This window comes from Parasteatoda tepidariorum, chromosome 8, assembly GCF_043381705.1.
Source record: "Parasteatoda tepidariorum isolate YZ-2023 chromosome 8, CAS_Ptep_4.0, whole genome shotgun sequence".
Lineage (NCBI taxonomy): Eukaryota > Metazoa > Arthropoda > Arachnida > Araneae > Theridiidae > Parasteatoda > Parasteatoda tepidariorum.
Window position 1 is genome coordinate 8,868,823 of NC_092211.1, and position 19,422 is coordinate 8,888,244.

The following is a 19,422-nucleotide window of genomic DNA, read 5'->3' on the forward strand; positions in this document are numbered from 1 at the left end:
GCCCTGTCGTCACATGACATAACGCTTCTCTTTTGTGAATAATATTCTTTTTTATTGCTTTGAGTTCGCAATTCGTGATTTGCAACGCTCGAATACGCCTTCTGTGGAGCGATGACCAGTTCCATGTCTGGTCCCTTTTCCCTTTCCCACTCCTCCTCTTTTCAGTTGTATAGGAATGTAAATATTATGATATTTTCCCCTTTCTTAATATTTTTCGTATTTAATTGCAAAAATATTTGTTTAAATTTCCACGACGTTTTTTAATATAAACTTACTTTGGTTCCATTAAGAATTTTTTAATTACATACTTTTTTAAAAAATTAAAATAGACTTGTACTTACTAGCTTAACTTTGGTAATGCTGTAGGCGTGTCCTCTTATTAAACCATTGGGCATTTCAGCCTCCACAATATTTGGATCTGGCTAAAAAAGAAAACTAGACTTAAGAATTATTATTTAAAAATAAAATATGTGTCATAAGTTGCAACATATGTTTCTGCTTTATTAATAAGCCTATATTAAAATTGTTTAAAGTATTCCCTTAAATATTGTTTAAAATTAATCGAGTCACAAGAAGTGAAGGGTCGCACCGTTTTTTGATAAAATGTTTCATTTTCCTTAAATTATGTATTTTTGTAAAATGTATGTATTGGGTCTGCATCTGTTTTTTATTTCATTATTAAATTATTTTTCGAATTCAAATAAAAAAAATTAAACATTTACTTGGTAATCGTGGTCATCATCATCATCATCAATGACTCAACACCCCAGGGTGGGCCTTGGCCTTCTCAAGAAGTGTTTTTTTCTGGCTATCCTTTTAGCTGCTAGTGTTTTCTAATTTTTAGTTTTAGACAAAAAGGTCTCTTTCTAGGTCATCTATCCATCTCCAATTCGGCCTGCTTCTTTTTCGTGGTACGGTACGGTCTTCGTCCATTTTGATAACGTGGGAAATTGTGGTAATTTAGAGAATTTCAAACCAAATACAGTTAGAAATAGAAATATGTACCTTCGACTGTTATTTAAAAAATATTTATACATAAAATGCTAAAATTTCTTGCGTTCCCCCAACGACACTGTGTGTAAGAAAAACAAAGTCTGCCAAGATTCTTTTTTTTTTAAAGCTGTATTTTTAATCTGTCGTTTTGCAAGAACAACAGTTTAGTCGGAGGAGTCTGATTTTCTTGCAATTAATGAAAAGAATTGAAGATCAAAGATAAACCGGAAGTCATTATGGAGAAATCTTCCAGGGAAGGCATTGGCCCCCATTGGGCTGTCTGGCCTACTATGATGGTGAAGATGTTTCGAAAGAACTATACGACCGATTTCGTTCAAATATTTGTTTGTTTTTTATAATTACATAGCTTAAAATGATGTTAAAAACTTATACACCTAATTCAAAGTTTTTAGACTATAATTAAACAAAATAAATTTTCAAACCCAGATAAACTGATACCCATATGTGGGATGGACTTCAAATTGCAGATGGGGTATTGCAATCCCAACCCTTCACACAATGACCAGCTCAGTGAAAATNTAATTTTCGTAATTTTATATTAAAAATGAAAAGCAAATTATATTTCCGAAGTAATATTACAAAATAACGGGAAAACGTGAAAAAAGAAAATAATTTTTGTTTGTCGGTATATTTAGTCCACCTTTGCAATACGGTAAAAATGGGGCAGGTTTTTTCGAAAGAAGAAACATCAAAGAAGACAACAAAAAAAAGGTTAGCTAATTACCTCGTGGATCTTTTTGGAACTAAGGTTTGAAAGTGATTCTAACATTGTAAAATGTCACATGATAAGATACAAATTATAAGTTTGTTAAGAGTATTAACTAATCCTACAAATTGAAAAATTGTACTATAATTTCAGACTAATTACTCTGATAAAAATGCAACAGTAAGGCGAAATTCCTATGCATATTTCTGAAATATAAATTTAAAAGTTACATTTAAAAAAAATTTAAAATGCTTTTCACTACATTGTACTCTCGTCGATCCAAAAAGTAAATTACAATGTTTGGAATGATTATAAATACTCAATTTGGTCGATATTAAAGCTGCCTAAACATATATTAGTTGAAACTTAATTTTTGACTTTTGGCCAAAGATCATGGTTTTCTGGTCCACTGTGCAGTGATCAGAAGTAGCAAACTATAAGTAGTGAAACTACTGTAGTCAAAACTTTTTTTCGTAGTCTGCAGTGTACTACTTTTTTAAAAAAAGTAGTGAGTAGTGCGATACAAAAAAAAAATTCGTAGTTCTTAATTAATATTCTTAAATTAATATTTAAGAAAGGAAAAAAATATAGAAATTTGACAAATTGCAGGTAAGAAAGATGGGTATAGAGAACATCAAAACATATCTGATTGCCGATTGAAACTTGAAGGTGCTTCGTTCACAAGCCTTTTTTTGTGAGTTCGTTTCCTTAATCGTAGCGTTCCTTGATAGCAATTTGTAAACCCTAAAGTGCATAATTTTTTCGAATCCTCTGACTAGGATTCTAAAATATATCTAATGGTGGTAGTCATGCGAGCAGGATAAACAGGCACACAATTTTATTTACTCATCTTTATTAGAGAATGAATAGTAGAGTGACACAAAATCGTTGTGCTCGTCAATAAAAGCTAAGGAAAATCTTGCAAAGTAAATCCGTAAAGTGTTTTGATTTAGGGAATAAGGGAAATCTCAGTAGTTATAATGGGTTTGTTACATAGGTCCGGGGAAAAAGTCTATCTCACGAGTTAGTTAGAGGGATAAAGCTTAAAATGTTAGTTAATGTATACTTGAACTAAAAATAGATTAAAAGACTGGATGTGGATTTTAAAGTGTGAGAAAGAGCGTTTCGTTTTGAATAATAAATTAAGAAAAATATTTACAGAAAAGGAATGTCCTAAAATTATCAATTGAAGCTTTTTATGTTACATATATATAAGTTAAGCTTCGAAAGCATTAAGATTTTAATTACAAAACATTGATATTTGCGATGTTTGACAAAGTTACCTCTATAGAGCAGCTCAGGAGTGACCACCGGTCAAATGCCTTGTGGAGGATCTTGTAGAAATTAGGCGGAGCTTTACTCAGTTCATACACTTCAGTCACTCCTCCCGTGAAGTCTTCCATCGCTTCACACGCTGTACCACCCTTCAATGCCTCGTAGCTCCCATGAAGTCTGTGGACCACAAATATAGATTACAGAGGGCAAAATCAAGATATGTCGCGACTGGCCATTGGCCGGTTGTAGTAATTTTAATTTTTTGCAGTACGAATACAATTTATTGCAGCATTATTAATGGGGGCCACATTTCAAAACATGTACCCATTTTTTGAAAAATTAAAAATTTAATTTTTATTCTAATGATTAAATTTAAACTATTACAAAAAGCGGTTGACATTAATAAATTAAAGCTTTAATTAAAAACATGGTAAGCCTACCAAGGTTAACTTCTAAAATAAAGAAAAGTTTAAATAATGATAAAAAAAAATAAAAGAAACGAAATGTAATGCATTTTTGACGAAAAAAATGGCGACTACAATTTTTTAAATCGCCATTTGTTACATTTATTTGCCTGCCGACTGGACCGTGCAGGGGTCAGGGATCTGACCCTGCATCAAAAAGGTTTTGGGTTCGAATTCCAGAAAAAGCATGTATGTTCTTTTACTCTCCGTACTATCTGTCCTTACTGTGGGAGCAACGGTGGCCCACTTATTATAGAGCCCCTAAAAGGGTGGCCAACAAATCTGTCCTGTAAATGCCTGAATTGACGAAATGTTAACACAGGTGGGCATTGGATATAGAAAAATATTTAGGTACCCTGTAATCGGTGGCGATCGTAAAGTTTGTCCAATACTATATCTCTCGTTGAAAATACACGCAATCGATTATAAAGTTATATTCATTTCAAAGTAAGACATAAGTTTCTAGTAGTATTTAAAATTTGTTCTCATGTAAAAGTAATCAGAATTGCGCGCGTATTTGCAGTAGTAATGCAAAACAGAAACATGGCAAAGACATACTAATGTGACCAACTATTAATTTCGACATACTGTATCAACTAATCATTAATGTCAGACATAAGCTAAATTAAATCCCCGTAAGTTAAATAAGAAAATGCTTTCACAAGACACATAAATTTAGTAAGAAACATTCATTTACAAAGATTAAAGAAGCATTTAAAATTGTTAATTGAACCATTTTCTGCTTTCAACTTTTACGTAAATTAAGTTTCCGTGATTTGGGAAACCAACAAGAAGTCTAAATAGGACTGGATCGATTAATTTATTTAGTTTGATACGCTTTGAGCTGTCCATTTTTGTGGATACCAAAACTAGAAAAAAATATGTAATTTGAATTTTAAATTGATGATGAAATCTGCAACTGAGTGAAACCTGCAACAAACTGACAGCTGAAACCTGCAACACAGCAGGTGATAATGAACATAATTCTTCCGCCAAAAAGAAGATACACAAGAAAAACTACTAACACGTAAAGTACAAAGATATGAAACAGAACTACAAAAAAAACAGAAGGGAATTAGTTAAACAAAAACAATTTCTTGGCTCAAAAAAAAAAAAAATGGAGAAGTAGATTGATTTTTCATTCGGAATCGGGCAGGGATGAAGGAAGTTCCCAGGTCGCTGCAAAATAAGTAACATCTTTTCCACACAGTTTTGAGCGAAGCAATGTAAAAAATAGAAATTAAACAAAATCAGTTTATTTCATGAAGAATGAAAGTTTTTTACGATCTGTGAATTTCAGTGATAAACAGATGATCAATACTGCGGGTGTACCACAATTGTTAAAGACTGCAACCTAGTAAGTTTCGAACTCAGTTTTAGGAGGAAAAAGATCTCCAGGAACTACTTTCGGAGTGAAATAACATTTAGAAAAACCATCCCATGTCAAAAATTGCAATACATTTAATCATTGGGTGAATTTGCAAACATGTTATCGATGTACACTGAAAGCAATAGCATATGAATCAACAGGCTGTCACCATAGTTGATTCTATATGTGTGGTACATACTATATCAACCAAGTAAAAAAAACATTAAAGAACATAAAATATTTTGTATTTTATGTTCTTTAATGTTTTTTTTACTTGGTTTTTAATAAACATTTACCCGTATGCCCTCAATTGGGGCAGGTCGGGGTAAATATTTTCATACTATATCAACTATCAATTCTATATCTTTAAACAAATATAATTGTACTGGTAAAACCCCTCATTTGAGGCTCTATGTGTTAGTTCTGTTACCTCTCTAATCAAAATTGGAATTTAATTTACGAATACAGAAAAAGCTGTCAGTTTTGGTTTCTCCACTGACAACAGAAAGGCTCCTGTGTGTTGGCAGGCAGTGTGTACCCTGATGAAGTCCTGTCTTGCCAACACACATATCTTTTATTTTTATTGCTTTTTCCAGCTTTTTTTTAATTTTTTTTTGAATATCTAAATTCCTCTAATAACCTTCCTTCATACAATTATTTTTGTCAAAACCTACCGTAATTTTGAGCACACGACACACTAATGTGATCAGTTTTGCAACTGAGTTTATAAATTTTTTAAAAATGCCTTATAAAATATTACGTGCCATTTCTGATCACAATTTTGTACATTACAATGATTACAATTACAATACTGAATTAATGATTACAATTTTGTAATTAGTAATTCAATATTGTCCATAAACTTTTTTGGGGTTCATGGAATAAATAGAGGCGATAGAAAAAAATGAATTTAGTAGAAGAGAAGTAAATCAGGCGTAAACCAAGAGTATCTTACCTTTGTGTCGTAGAATCGCCCCTGTTAAGCACGATTTTCGAAATAAAATTCAGGAAAAAAAATTTCCAGTAGTTTTTGATTTTTTGTTGTCTATTTTTTGTTTGTTGACTCTTACTGCTGCTATTTGTTGACTATTTTTATGAAATCTGTTTTTTGTTGCTTTGCATCAAAACATACTTTATAATGTGATTTTATAAACACAACGAATAATTCTAATGCTTATTCGCACAATATATATTTACTTTCTTACTTAGCGTATGCTTTTTCTAGAAGGGCACTCCAAAACTCGTTGTTGTTTTTCGAATGCATAAAGACCAGTTGTCCACCGCAAGTAGGCAGCCTATCGTCCACCACGATGTCCACCCACCTACCGTACTGCCAGAAACGAAAATGGAAAACTCCGGCGTAATCTTTAACAAAAGACTGGTCATTTGGGACCACTCTGAAGAAGAGGGAATCATTGAGGGTTAAATTGGCAACAGCAGCCAAGAGCCAACAATCACCTAGCATTGAGGGAAAAAATAATAATTTCAGCATATACGCAACAAATGCAGTTTCACAATATGCGCAGTTTCAACCTTGTTTTTACATTCAAACAAAATAGTTAACAGAAATAAACAAATGGCAAATCAGATAGGAATTAGGTAAAACAGGTAAACTCAAAATGAATGTCCCATTTACATTTGAAGCATACAATAAATGTATTTATTAAAAATTTCTATACAAGCAGCAGTAATATAAGCACGTTTGATAAGTAGGGGAGAGGGGGGCACATGTGAACAAATTTTTTTTATTTCTTCATTTTTCAAAAAATATCAATTTTACACAGTAAAGAAGTCCATATGTTTAAATAGTCTTTTCTTTGCCTTATGGAATTTTTTGAGATTTTTCAATAAAATATTTCTGTATTTTATGATACTTTAGAAAAATGACTTCAATTGTTCACATGTGCCCCCAATAGGGGCACATGTGAACACAAAAAAAGACTCCGCGGGCCGGATGCGGCCCCAGTTGGACACCCCTGATAAAACTAAATTTAAAAAAAAAATTCAAATAAAATAAAAATTGTCTTTGGAAATGCACGCCAGTTTAAAATTTCAGTTGTTTAAAGACATCAAGAAATGTAGAAGGATTTTTTCTGAGTAATCTCATATTTAACATACAAGAAAAAACGAAGTTTAACGAGCGTATAACGAGCGTAACCGAAACTGTAGCACTCAATTTCTGCTGCGCGAGATTTTTCAGTTTCACAGAATGACGCTATAGCAGAGTAGGATCCATAGATTCCATCTCTCACCTTTTAATTTTCTTTCTTTTGTATTCTGTAAACATTTACAATCGAATATTTCTCTTAACATTATCATTATTTATCACTAGGAGGCTTCGCCCCCTGCTCGCTAGCGCTCGCCAACCCCCGGAACTGCTTTCGCAGTTCATTTCGGATTCCTTCGCAATCCGATGCTCGCTCATTAGATACGTTCTTAATGTCTAGCTTTTGTATACTTTTTTTAACACTGAAGTTCAGAAAACTTTTCACTGTAGAAAATTCTAAACCTGTGCATTTCAATATTAATTTGAAATTGCAAACAGTTCACGTATTTTTCTTAATCACACTATTCTAAATTTCAGTTGTTGAGAAAAGTAACTGTAGTAAGTTTTGTTTTAAAGTCTTTCCCACCGGAGGCCTAAAACCATGTGTTGTAAAACAATATGAAATAGTACTGAACGCCGGATGTAAAGCATCGGCTTCGATGAAGATAGTTTTGTGAGAATTGTTTTGATAATTCGGTGAGAATTCACCCGATTAGACATATGATGCTCACTACGTGCTCTTGCGCGCCGAAGCCTATCAATTAAAACGTATTAGCGTTTTATATAATATAGATTAGCCATATGATGCTCACTACGTGCTCCTGCGCGCCGAAGCCCATCAATTAAAAATGAAAACTGTTGCCAACGCGAGAAAAGAAATATCATCGGTTTCATTGATACACACGTATTAGCGTTTTATATAATATAGATTACTAATTTTTTTAATCTTTATTAAATAGATTTTTCTTTGTTGTAAAATGTTTGATAAATACTTTAGTATTTATTAGTATTTCAGTTTACTTATTTTGTGCCACGAAATAAAACTACCTCAATTTGCTAAGAGGACACAGAAGCATTTTAATAAAAAATCATTAAAAAAGTACTCACCTAGTTCCCCCTGAACGACATCAAATCTAGATGCTCCTTCGACAAAAAGACGGGGTTCATCACTTAATTCCTAAATCAAAATAAAATACCAGTTACTTAATTTCACGGATGAGAACAAAAGGTTAGGTTTCTATATATAGTTCTAAATTTGCTTCAAATTAATTGTCAAAATAATTGAGTGACACTTGCCTATACTTTTCGACATAGAATTGGCATCTCGAAGTTACGTAACTTCTCTACTCTCCACACTTTTCCCCTCTTCATTACCATGGTTTCTGTAAATCTTGCTTTTTTCCCCCACGCAAATACGTTTCAATAAAAAGTTGGAATATGCTGGCTTTTTATAACCGTCGTTGAACAGTCGACCCAATTTTGGGTTTGCTAATGTTCAACTCCTTAGCCTTGTAATTTTGAACACAATCCAGAAGACAAGGGATCTCCTGGATCAAGTATTGGGAGAAATTTGCCTTCATGGAGGACTTTTTGATGGAACTAACCAGCACCTGAGTTGCAGGGAGAGGAAACCTACGAAAACCTCCCATGGTTAGTCTAACGGTAGAGGGACTAACCCATGAAAAATTATCATAGTCGGATCACACACGTGAACCTTTAAATATGAGTCCGAGTAGGTGAAAATCCTATCATTAGATAAAAAGTTATTCAGGATGATCGTCCTTTTTATCTCTCTAACTTTCTTTACTACTTAATAATTTAAATAAAACAAAAGTGAATGAGTAAGAAATGTAAGTAAACAGTGTAATTTTATAAATTTGTTATAAATAAATAATAAGACCGAACCAAGAATGAATGAAGAGAATATATCACGCTGTTATGTTCAATAGCATATTAGAAGACATCGAGGTTAATATTTAATAGGATGATGTTATTTTTTCGTGTTATGTCACTAGCAAACCGCAATTGAGAAACACCTTTCTCTCCCACATAGAATGGAAAACACGGAGAGGCGTAGAGTAACTTTGGAGCTTGTCCAAAATGTATATAACCATGAATTGGAAGACGACACCCTTTTGCTTTCAATTGTCACGAATGTTTTTCAAGTATCGAAACATATTTTTGGAAAAGAAAGAATAATTTCAAATTTCGCTTCTCTGTACTTATTTACCTCATACATAAAGATAAAAAAGAATAAATGACCGAGAAATTTATTTATTAGTTTCAATTTTTTTTCCTTTGTAAGCAAAATTGAAATATACGAAAATTTTTATTTAATCTTTAAAAAATATTAAGTTGGTTTGAACTTTTTTAGAATCGAACGGGGAAAACTTGATGAATAACTTGAATAATTTTAATTCTCAAAATGAGGTTAACAATTTTACAAGAGTGTAACGCGATAAGACATAACACATAGACGTAACGTATCAGAGATAACGCATTATTTACGGCATAATACGTACTAAGACGTAAGATGTGGTCCTACAGTGGACAGATAGTTAAGGCACGGTTTCCAGCAGATTACCGAAGTCGAGCATCACTGGCTGCTGTCAGTAAGCGGGTGGGTGACCATTTTGATCAGCCTGAGTAGGAACTGAAGATGTGCGTTATCGGTCCTCGTTAAACCGTTCTACAGTCAAGTGCTCGACTTCGCGTGCAGGTCGTCGGGCTACCGAAGCGGGGGTGGCATCCCCTCTGCAGAGGATCAAAATTGTGATGGCATGTCTTCGGATCATCCTCAGTGACGGTCGCCAATAGCCCATTGTGCAGCTCTTGTGCGACGTAAAGGAACTACAACGACAACGTAAGAGGCAACAAGTAAAAATTATTTCTTCTCCTTTAAACCTAGAAAACTAAACATTCGTCTCATAAGTTACCGACTCCTGCCAGTCATGCAAATTCAAGATGTTTCTGTGGTGCTGGCACTACCTCACTCACAATGTCTTCCTAACTACTATAATGAGTTATCCAAAAAGTGATAAGCACATTTATTCAGTTGTTTCGTTTCGAGATTATCTGTTATCTTCGCCTATATAGCAGTGGGATGTTGAGTTTTATCAAAACATTTAAGATTTTTTGAAATATGGAAAAGCCCACAGATGCAGCGAACAAAAGCAGAGTTTTTCTTATGTATATTTTATAACCATCGTTGAACAGCCGAACCAAATTAAGGTTTCCATCTACTAATGTCCGTAGCCTCGTAATTTTGAATCCAATCCAGAAGACAAGGGAACTTTTGGATCAAGTAGTGGGGGGAGTTTACCTTCGTGGAGGACTTCTTGATGGAACTACGTTACATGGAGAGGGAAATGACGAAAATCTCCCACGGTTAGCCTGACGGCAAAGGGCCTCTAAACCATGATCCGTCAACCACTGAGGATATTTCAAGTTAACACTGTAATCGGTGCAAGCCGGAGGCGGAATTCGCATCGACCCACCATCATTAGGATTCGAACCCGGTTCACCTCATTGGAAGGCGAACGCTCTATCCCCAGAGCTCCAAGAGCAGAGCTTGTACTTTCTGTTCATCTAAGAAACGTAGAATGTCAAAATACGTATGCAACAAAGCTATCTGTGGAAAGCGCACTTTTAACTTCTGTAAACGATCATTTGTACTGTATTTCTAATTTTTTATTTGAAGTAATATAAAATAAATAAAGGAACTATTAAAATGTTCTTGATATTCATTCGTAAGTCTATGAGTCGAAAGATTAGTTACCAATTAATTACTGATTTAACTGATTATTTATTGATTTCAGTTCAGTTATCTGGGGTTCATACGCTTATTGTGACAGACTGCTGCGGTGTTATGTACTTTAAACATCATTCACTTCTCTTGAAATTTTATGAACTAATTCAAGTTCTGCTCATGGAAATAATTTTGTATGCTTTTCTCGGGGGGGGGGGCATGCGGAATTTTTTTTTACATAGTGAATATATTTGTGAAATCACATGCCTATAACTCCTCATGTTTAACTTTAAACTTTATGAATTAAGGAATTACACGATTTGTATAAATAGTATTTGTTACAATTTTGCAAATAGAAAAAAAAAGTATTTTATTATTTAATTTTGTATACTAAAAAGGGAACCCTTATTTCCCTTTTTAGCAAAATCAACGGTATCTAAATAACTTAAACAAGCAAACTATATATTATTGCTAAATAGTGTTTTCTGAGCTTAAAAATGAACAAATGTTTTTCAGATTCAAAAAATTATTAATTTTGTTTGAAATTTTTGATAATTCAGCAAATATGTTTCAATCTAATTGAAAAACATTATAAATGTCAATGAATATTTTTTAATTTTGGTGAAGTTCATATATTATGTATTACACAGTAAGCATATTTTAGAATATTGAATTCTCTAGCCAACGAATATAAGCAATTCACAAGCACTCTCCCATACTTCAGTAAGAAAATCGTATGATTCCCTCTCTTCTTTTTTTCGCTTTTACTTTAACCTTTATTGAGGTAATTTCATTTTAGGAATAAACTGAAGAAAAAAAAAAGATACAATTATACACCAAACAAATATGCGTCTGCGGTCAAAACACTTTATCCCTGAAAATCATTAAATAAGTTTTTTTCAACTCTTTCTTTCTCCAAACTTAATCTCAAAAGTAAAAATTTTCTAATTGTAATTTTTTAAAATTATTACCTTTTTTTAAGAAAAAATTGAAAATAAGAGGATTTCAATGTGTTAAGTAAGCACTGCTCACAGCCCTTGTCATCAAAAAACCCTCAGTCAGATGCTACACCATGTTTGAATTGTCCCTTCTGTTTATTTTTTATAAATAAAAAATTTATTTAATTAAAAAAAAAAAACTACGGGTTGCCTTCATATTAAAATGTTGCATCATTTTCATTACAGGATGCAAATTAAAGAGACGGTACTAACTAATTTATCTGCTATTAATGACTGTCACAACAATCATGAAAACAGAATTATTATGCGCTAGAGAAGTCGTAATAACAAAATAAATAAATATAATTTTTTTGTTTTTTAAATAGGCGAAAAAAATCCTTTAGACGATTAAATAAGAATAATGGAATTGGATCTTACGGAAGGTCTTTGCCACCTAATTCTACCAGAGCAGGATCGACTGTAATAAATAGAAGAATCAGAAGCAGGAAAATCAGGATCTTCGAATAGACACCCCGATTGCAGGCAACGTTCTCGAATCTTTTGGAAATCTTGGACTTCGCCTTTAGGACGGAAGCCGGATCCTCGTTCTCCATACTGAAAATACATTTTTCACACATTTTAAAAACATCACTTTTTTTACACAGAAACTTTACATTTCCCTTAATAATAACAAATTAAACAATTTAAAAAACAATTTTCTTACGATTTCTATGATTTTGTAGGGTATTTTTTCTTCGTATAATCTTTTCTTTGGTGTTTACTTACTTATTTATTTTATTATTATATGTTTATTTAGAATAGTTAATCTATCAAATTCTATCATTTTTATTTGTTTTTATTCCAAAATTTTCTTTTCCATCAGTGTCATCCATAAATTAAATTAAAATTATTTATTCAAAATATTTTCATATTTACACGTTTCTAAACACATTTAACTAGCTTCTGATCACCTTGCATTCAGTNATAATAAAAAAAAAAAATGGCGCACTCAGTTCTGATTTCCGGGCAGCAGATGTTCGATATTGATATTAGTAAGTTTATTTATGACGTGCGACACCATTAAAATAATTTTATTTATATTACGAACAATAAATGATTATTTATAAACATTATGTTAATTTTTTTACTGTGTAGGTAGGTCATATGTCAAACACAAGCATGTTTTATAAAAATTTGGGATTTTTTTTTTTTTTTTTTTTTAAATTTGGAGTCTCANTAAAACAGTATAAATGTTTTTTTTTTTTAAATTTTTATATTTGGACCAAAAAACTTACATTTATTTAAATAATTTTTTTTTTAAAAAAATAACATTTGATAGGAGGTTGGATTAAAGGTTTCGAACGAAATCGGTTAAATAAATAGTATCGTAATCATCAAATATAAAAAAGTCTTATATTTAAAATTAACAATTCCGTTCAAAATTTTTATTTTGTCATTTAAAACTACATACTTAAGTCATATGAAACTACATACAAATGATGTAAAAATTTGTATACCTCACAATTCAAAATTTTTTCATCTGTTATTAAATAAATTTATAAAATTATAAATAATTATTAATTATTATTACTTGGAATTACTTTTGGATGAATGAATTTTTTAAATGTGTGCAAAAAATTATTCATTCGCTTAAAAACTGCAGTCAAATAAGCAAAAATTGAAATTTAGATGAAGGGATCCAAACTTTAGACCGTTTTTCCTTCGTATTTAGAGGGTAAGAGTACAAATCCATGGGGGAAAAAAAGTTCATTACATTTTTGGGTCTGATTTGTAACTTAAAATAACTTGCTGTTGTAGTTCATTTGCGTCACACTAGAGCTGCCCAATGGTCGGGCGACGGTCTGGGAAGCATCCCTGAGGATGATCCGAAGACGAGCCATCACAATTTTTGATCCTCTGCAGAGGGGAGGGCACCCCCGCTTCGGTAGCCCGACGACCTACAAGTGAAGTCGAGCATTTTACGGTAGAATAGTTTAACGAGGACCCATACCGCACACCCTCGGTCCCTACGCAGACTAATACAAGCGGTCACCCACCCGCACTTTGACAGCAGCCAGTGATGTTTGACTTCGGTGATCGGCTGGGAGCCGTGTATTAATGATCAGTCCACTGCTAAAATAACGTTAAAATAATATATAAGATCCTACAACTTAAAAATCCGATCATTACATCAAAAGTTATTCAGGGTTTTTTTCTGTTCTGTAGGTCCAATATTTTTTTCGATCAAAATGGAACATAATAAAAATTCCTTTAAACAACTGATGAATAAATAATTCAGCGGTAACTATAAATATAATATTAACGGTATTTTTTCGTATTATTTTTATTCATTTACTGGTTTTAAATATAAACATATAAAAAATGTAAATTGGCATATTACCTTTTCTACGCTTAATGAAATTGAATACTATGAAAAATTTTATTTTATTTTATATATTTATTTATTTTCACGATAAATTCGCATTCATGGTTTAACAACGCTTTATCAAAGCATTTTAACAACACTTTGTAATTGTTTCTGTCTAAAATTAATGAAAGAATGTATCCATGTTAAGAAGCTAAAATATACCTTAGAATTTATGTCCTAACAACTACCTTAAAATAATTAATGAGAGTTAAAAGAATTTTTCATTTTAATATTAACCTCTGTATTCATGGCATTTTATATGACTTATGATATGATGCAATATTCAAGGAAATGATTATTCATGTTTTTCAGTAACTAAAAAAACTAGCAATGAATCAGAATTTTTTATTTATTTGTTTGACAACTACTTTAATAAGTACAGTAAATTTTCTTTTAAAAAACTACATTTAAAGTGTCATTTTTAAATTAAAAGGCTATGATGTGGAAATTTTACTATAATATTAATTATACTTAGTTATGAAATAAAAAAAATAATTTTATTTGTTTTATTTAGCTGTATAATTTAAAATAAATAAAATACAGGGCTCTTTGGAGAAATATTGTGAAGGGTGGATGATTTCCCAACAATAATATTATACAATTTTCTTTTTCTGACAATTTTCTTTTCTTTTTTGATAGTTTCCCAATTTTTATATATATTTTAAGACCGTACGTCTCTCACTCTAAAATAATTCCAATGTTAAAATGCTAAATTTTAAATACTACGATTCTTACAATATAACATAAACTAACGGAATTAATTAAAACATAATTTTACTTCGTTAAATTTTTGAAGAAATAATTAATATTGACTCTAAAATATTGTACTAATATAGTAAAGTTACTGTTATTCTATGATAAAAAATCTTTTTAAACTAAACTAAACTAAAAAATAAAAAGTAAATTATTTTCCCCAAAAGTCAGCTGTGAGCCAAGGGATCGTGAAGGTTAAAGCTCCATGATTTCGAGACCAATAATATAATTACGATAATGTGGTCAGCATTACGCACCGGCAGTCTTTACCTCCCAAACAAGCTGGTACCCACCAATATGAAGCTATGGGCTTCACTGAGGATCGAGCACCAATCCTTCACAATGACAGCTCAGTTCCTTTAATCACTGAGCTATCACGTTTTATATTTATGCTTCTAATGTTCAACTCATTAGTCTTGTCATTTTGAACCCAATCCAGAAGACACGGGAACTCATGGATCAAGTATCAGGAGAAAATTGCCTTCGTGGAGGAATTTTTGATGGAACTAACCCGCATTTGAGTTACATTGAGAAGAAAAACACGAAAACCTCCAACGGTTAGCTTGACGGCAATGGGAATAACCCATGTTCAGTCTAACGTCTGCATTGCGGTCAGTGCCAGTCATGTGCAGCATGCATTCGTATCGACCAGCCATCGCTGGAATTAGAACCTGGTTCACCTCATTGGAAGGCGAAAGCTCTATCCCCTGAGCCACCATGGTTCGAGCCATCACGTTTAAAAATTTGTTTTTAAATATAGTAACGAATAGTGCGTACGAATAGTAACGAATAGAAAACATAAAATCTTGTACTTAACAGCATAAAAATTATTCAGAATAGAAAGCAACAAAAAAAGTTAATTTTAAAAAAATCTTTAAAATTGTGGTCTTTGAATGCAATTACACGAACGAACTGAATTACTTATTCATTGTGTTGCCCATTCATTGATAACTTTCTTTTTTCACTTATTATTCTTTTTTCTTTATTCACTCGCTATATCAAGTATTAATCATAGAAATTGTTTCTGTAACTACGCGCAATTCGTAAAAAGACGAAAGCTGATGTTCGAATCCTCCTTCCCTAAACGAACATAGTTTAAAAAACCTATAAAAAAAAATAAACGATACATTTGAAATAAATTGTTTCTTCGACTGAATTCTTGATACAATGTCCATTAGAATTTAAAAATAAACTACAGTGATTTAATATAACGTCCTTGTTCTTTTAATATTCACTAGCGGCAAATTTTAGTACTTCAAAGAGAAAATAAGAGTGTCAAGTTATGATAAACGATGCCAATGAATTTATGACATTTAGGTAGACTTAGAATGAAGAACGCTTTTGTAGATTTATTGAACGTTTTATGTGATTCAATAAAATAAAAATATTAATGCGCTATTTTGGACATTGCAAAAGATAAATACCTCGTTATCGAACAATATGCTTATTTATATAGAAATATTTAAGACGCTGTTTTATTGTCTAAAGATTTTCGCTAAAAGGACTAATTGTTTTCCATATAAGTGAATGAAACATAACGGCTCCTAGGGGATAGAGAAAGTGCCTCGTTTAAAGGCCCTTTTTATGTTAGTTTATTTAATAACCAGCCCAATTTTGAGTTTACGACTACCAATGCTCAACTACGCAGCCTTGTAATTTTGAACCCAATCCAGAAGACAAGGGAACTCCTGGATCAAGTATTGGGAGATTTTTTAATGGGACTAACCCGCATTTGCGTTACATGGGGAAGAAGACCATTTAACGTGCATCAGTAACCATTTACTACACGGGGAGAGTTCGGACTGCGGGGATCGAACCCACGAACTCTTGGACATGGGCGAAGTGCCCTACCAACCAGGCTATCCCGGCCTGCTAGAGGGTTTTGTCGCAAATAGCTCGAAAAAATTTTGCTACATGGTTATAGATAAACTATAAGCCTATGATGTAAACTATAGGAGTAAACTACAGGCCATTTGCTCTAAAATTCTATTTACACAGAACAATACAAATTCAAAACACTCACTTTTTTTATGAATTGGAATGACGTTCGGTTCTTATTGAAGTACGTCACCACTTCCGTGGGCATCTTTTATTTTGGATGGTGCGTCACTACACATACAATTCCATAATCTTTAAACCACGGCGCGCCTCAATTGCCGGTCCGGCGGGTAAAGATTTGCCGTACGTAAATCAAATCCTCCCGTATGAAATACGCAGTATCCTCTGGAGACGATGATTTTTATGCGACTTCCTCTTTCGACTGGAGTGTGCGAGGACGAAGACCAGCATTTCTCATTCCGATAGCCTCCGCAAAAAAAGATATTGTTTATTTGTTTCTTTTTTTTTCCTTCCTCTTTTCACGATTCAATAGACTGGTTCATGCAAACTACACCTGTTCTGTTTTTTCTCCTTCATGTGATCTCGCGTTATCTTTAAATCCTCGCCATTTAAAAAATCATCATATCGAATGAAAGATGTCATTCGAATGAAAGATGTCATGACGAATAATGCAGGGTGCGTAGCTTTTTTAAAAAGTACTTTTAAAGGTGCTTATTTTCGTTCTTCAAAAGTCCTTAAAGGTGCTTTTTTCATTGAGTGTTTTTAAAAATGCTTAATTTACCCTTTTCCAAACTGAGATTTTTCCTTTACCGTGTTGATTTTCACCACGAATTATGTAAAAAGACACTGCTCACATCATTCCATTCAACGTTTTCACAATTAATTCAATCCCAATCTATTTCGGCGTACCGTCGGTCCGTATGAAAACGTCATTCGCTTTACTTGATACAAAATTTCATGATTTTTGACAATTGTTAAAAACTATTCCAAAAATTGTTTTTTTTTTTGATATGTCGGTTAAAACCGTCAATTGTTAAAAATGTGCCAACCCTGCCTAATTATGATATTTTTTTAGAGTGCTTAAAAGGTGCTTATTTTTTGTTGAAAAATTTGGTTACGCAAAAACTTGAAGATTAGTTAATTCATACATTCACTAAGTCAATTTCTTTAATACTGAAGCATTAAAGAAATTGAATTGAATTTCTTTAATACTGAAGCTTTAATACTGAATACAGAAGTTCCTTATGCTTTCTGATCAGAATTCTTTACAGTAGTAGAGAAACAACAATGCAATTAGTTTCGCAAACAATATTTTTAAAGAATATTGTTATGACTTTTATATATTAATACGAGCTGAATATCCTTTTTTCACACAGGGTGGGGAAAAAACCTTTTAAATCAGTATAGTAAATCAGTACTAATAAATCAGTACTGAACACTACGAAATCAAGCACAAAACTGAAAGACATAAAAACGCAATTAATAAGAGTAAAATAATTCCATATTTATAAATTATTATTATCTGTCCTTACTGGTGGCTTTACTTTATTAGATTAGACAAAACACGTTTTCATAAGTTCACCCCATCAAAATAATAATGAATTTAATTCCTTTGGAATGATGTTACAGCTCGAGGCCCACTCATGATGGTCTAAATTTACAGCGATTTTTTCTTGTACTCATTCCTTTCGAGACGCTTTAAACACTTCTTTCCACGTTATACATATCTTAAAACCACTACATTATTAATTTTACCTACATTTGTATACTTAAAATTGATTAAAATTGTATTGATTGCTATAATACCAAAAGTGGCGCCACCCATTGGCGACATTAATAGTATGGCGATTTTTTATATTCCTCTATAACGAAAATTTCTCCATTAATTTTGCATTTCATTGCGTAGCTTGTAGTTTTATTTTAGCTAGCATCTATTACCAAAATTAATTAAGCATCTGATTTTAATAATAGAAACTTAAATTCTAAACTAACTATTACTACTTCTCCACTAATTCTGTTATTGAAATAAGTTTTTTTTTTATTCCAGTTAGTACCTATTACCAAAATTAATTTATCATCATCGGCATCAAAAATAGTATGACGATTTACTACGCTTTTCCTAAATGAATTTCCTCTTCAGTACGCAGCTTATTTTTTTAAATTTTTAATTCTGGTAAAAGGTACTAATGGGAATGAATCAAGTATTATTGCGGTCAATAGTAATAGTATGGCAATTTTTTACCAGTGCTACTCTTCATTAATTCTGCTTTTCAGTACATTATTTATATATTTTTAAATTTTAAAAACCGTTAATATGAATTGAAGTTCTATAGACACGTGTTTTAAGAGTATAATTATGTAAAAAAAAAAATAAATAAACTCGTGGTTTCAAATTTCATAAGAAATACTATTTAAAAATAATTAAAGATCTAAAAACGTACAATAAACTTTTCTTTTATTTTGATTAATGACACAGTTATAAGCAAGCAAACCTCACTGACGCTATCTTTGAAATCGTCTGCAGTTTCATTTGTATCAATTTCTTCCTCAACCCACTTTTAGTGGTGAATTATTGCGTAACTTGTTTGTTTGTATCATTCATTGCTTGTTTGTATTGCCTGTTTGTTGTAATTTGTTTGCATCATTGCCTATTATGTTATGAAACTTGATCTTTCTTAAATTGAGAATTTAAAAAATTATTCCGTATACCCTATTTAGGGCAGGTCTGTTATTTTATTTTATTATATCAATGGTTTTATTATGGCAATAGCTTTAAATCTATGAGAAAATTCGATTTTTTGAACATCTCTCCTGAACGATTAAATAGAAATTTTTGAATGA

The 19,422-nt window shown here is 32.0% G+C and overlaps 1 protein-coding gene across 9 annotated transcripts in view; it reads right to left on the reverse strand.

Annotated features, from left to right (window-relative positions):
- The window catches only part of LOC107454192 (calpain-B), a 100,624-nt gene that overhangs the window by 40,908 nt on the left and 40,294 nt on the right, over positions 1-19,422 (reverse strand). For 7 of the 9 annotated variants that reach the window (XM_043051893.2, XM_043051897.2, XM_071184447.1 and 4 more), the window contains exons 2-6: positions 12,000-12,176; positions 7,983-8,052; positions 6,034-6,286; positions 3,004-3,172; positions 342-422 (exon numbers count right to left, since the gene is read on the reverse strand). In XM_043051893.2, coding sequence (XP_042907827.1) covers positions 342-422; positions 3,004-3,172; positions 6,034-6,286; positions 7,983-8,052; positions 12,000-12,176 — 750 coding nt within the window. Of the gene's footprint in view, positions 1-341; positions 423-3,003; positions 3,173-6,033; positions 6,287-7,982; positions 8,053-11,999; positions 12,177-16,765; positions 17,027-19,422 lie in introns of those variants that run through there. The other 2 variants (XM_071184449.1, XM_071184446.1) reach the window with 1 other exon arrangement.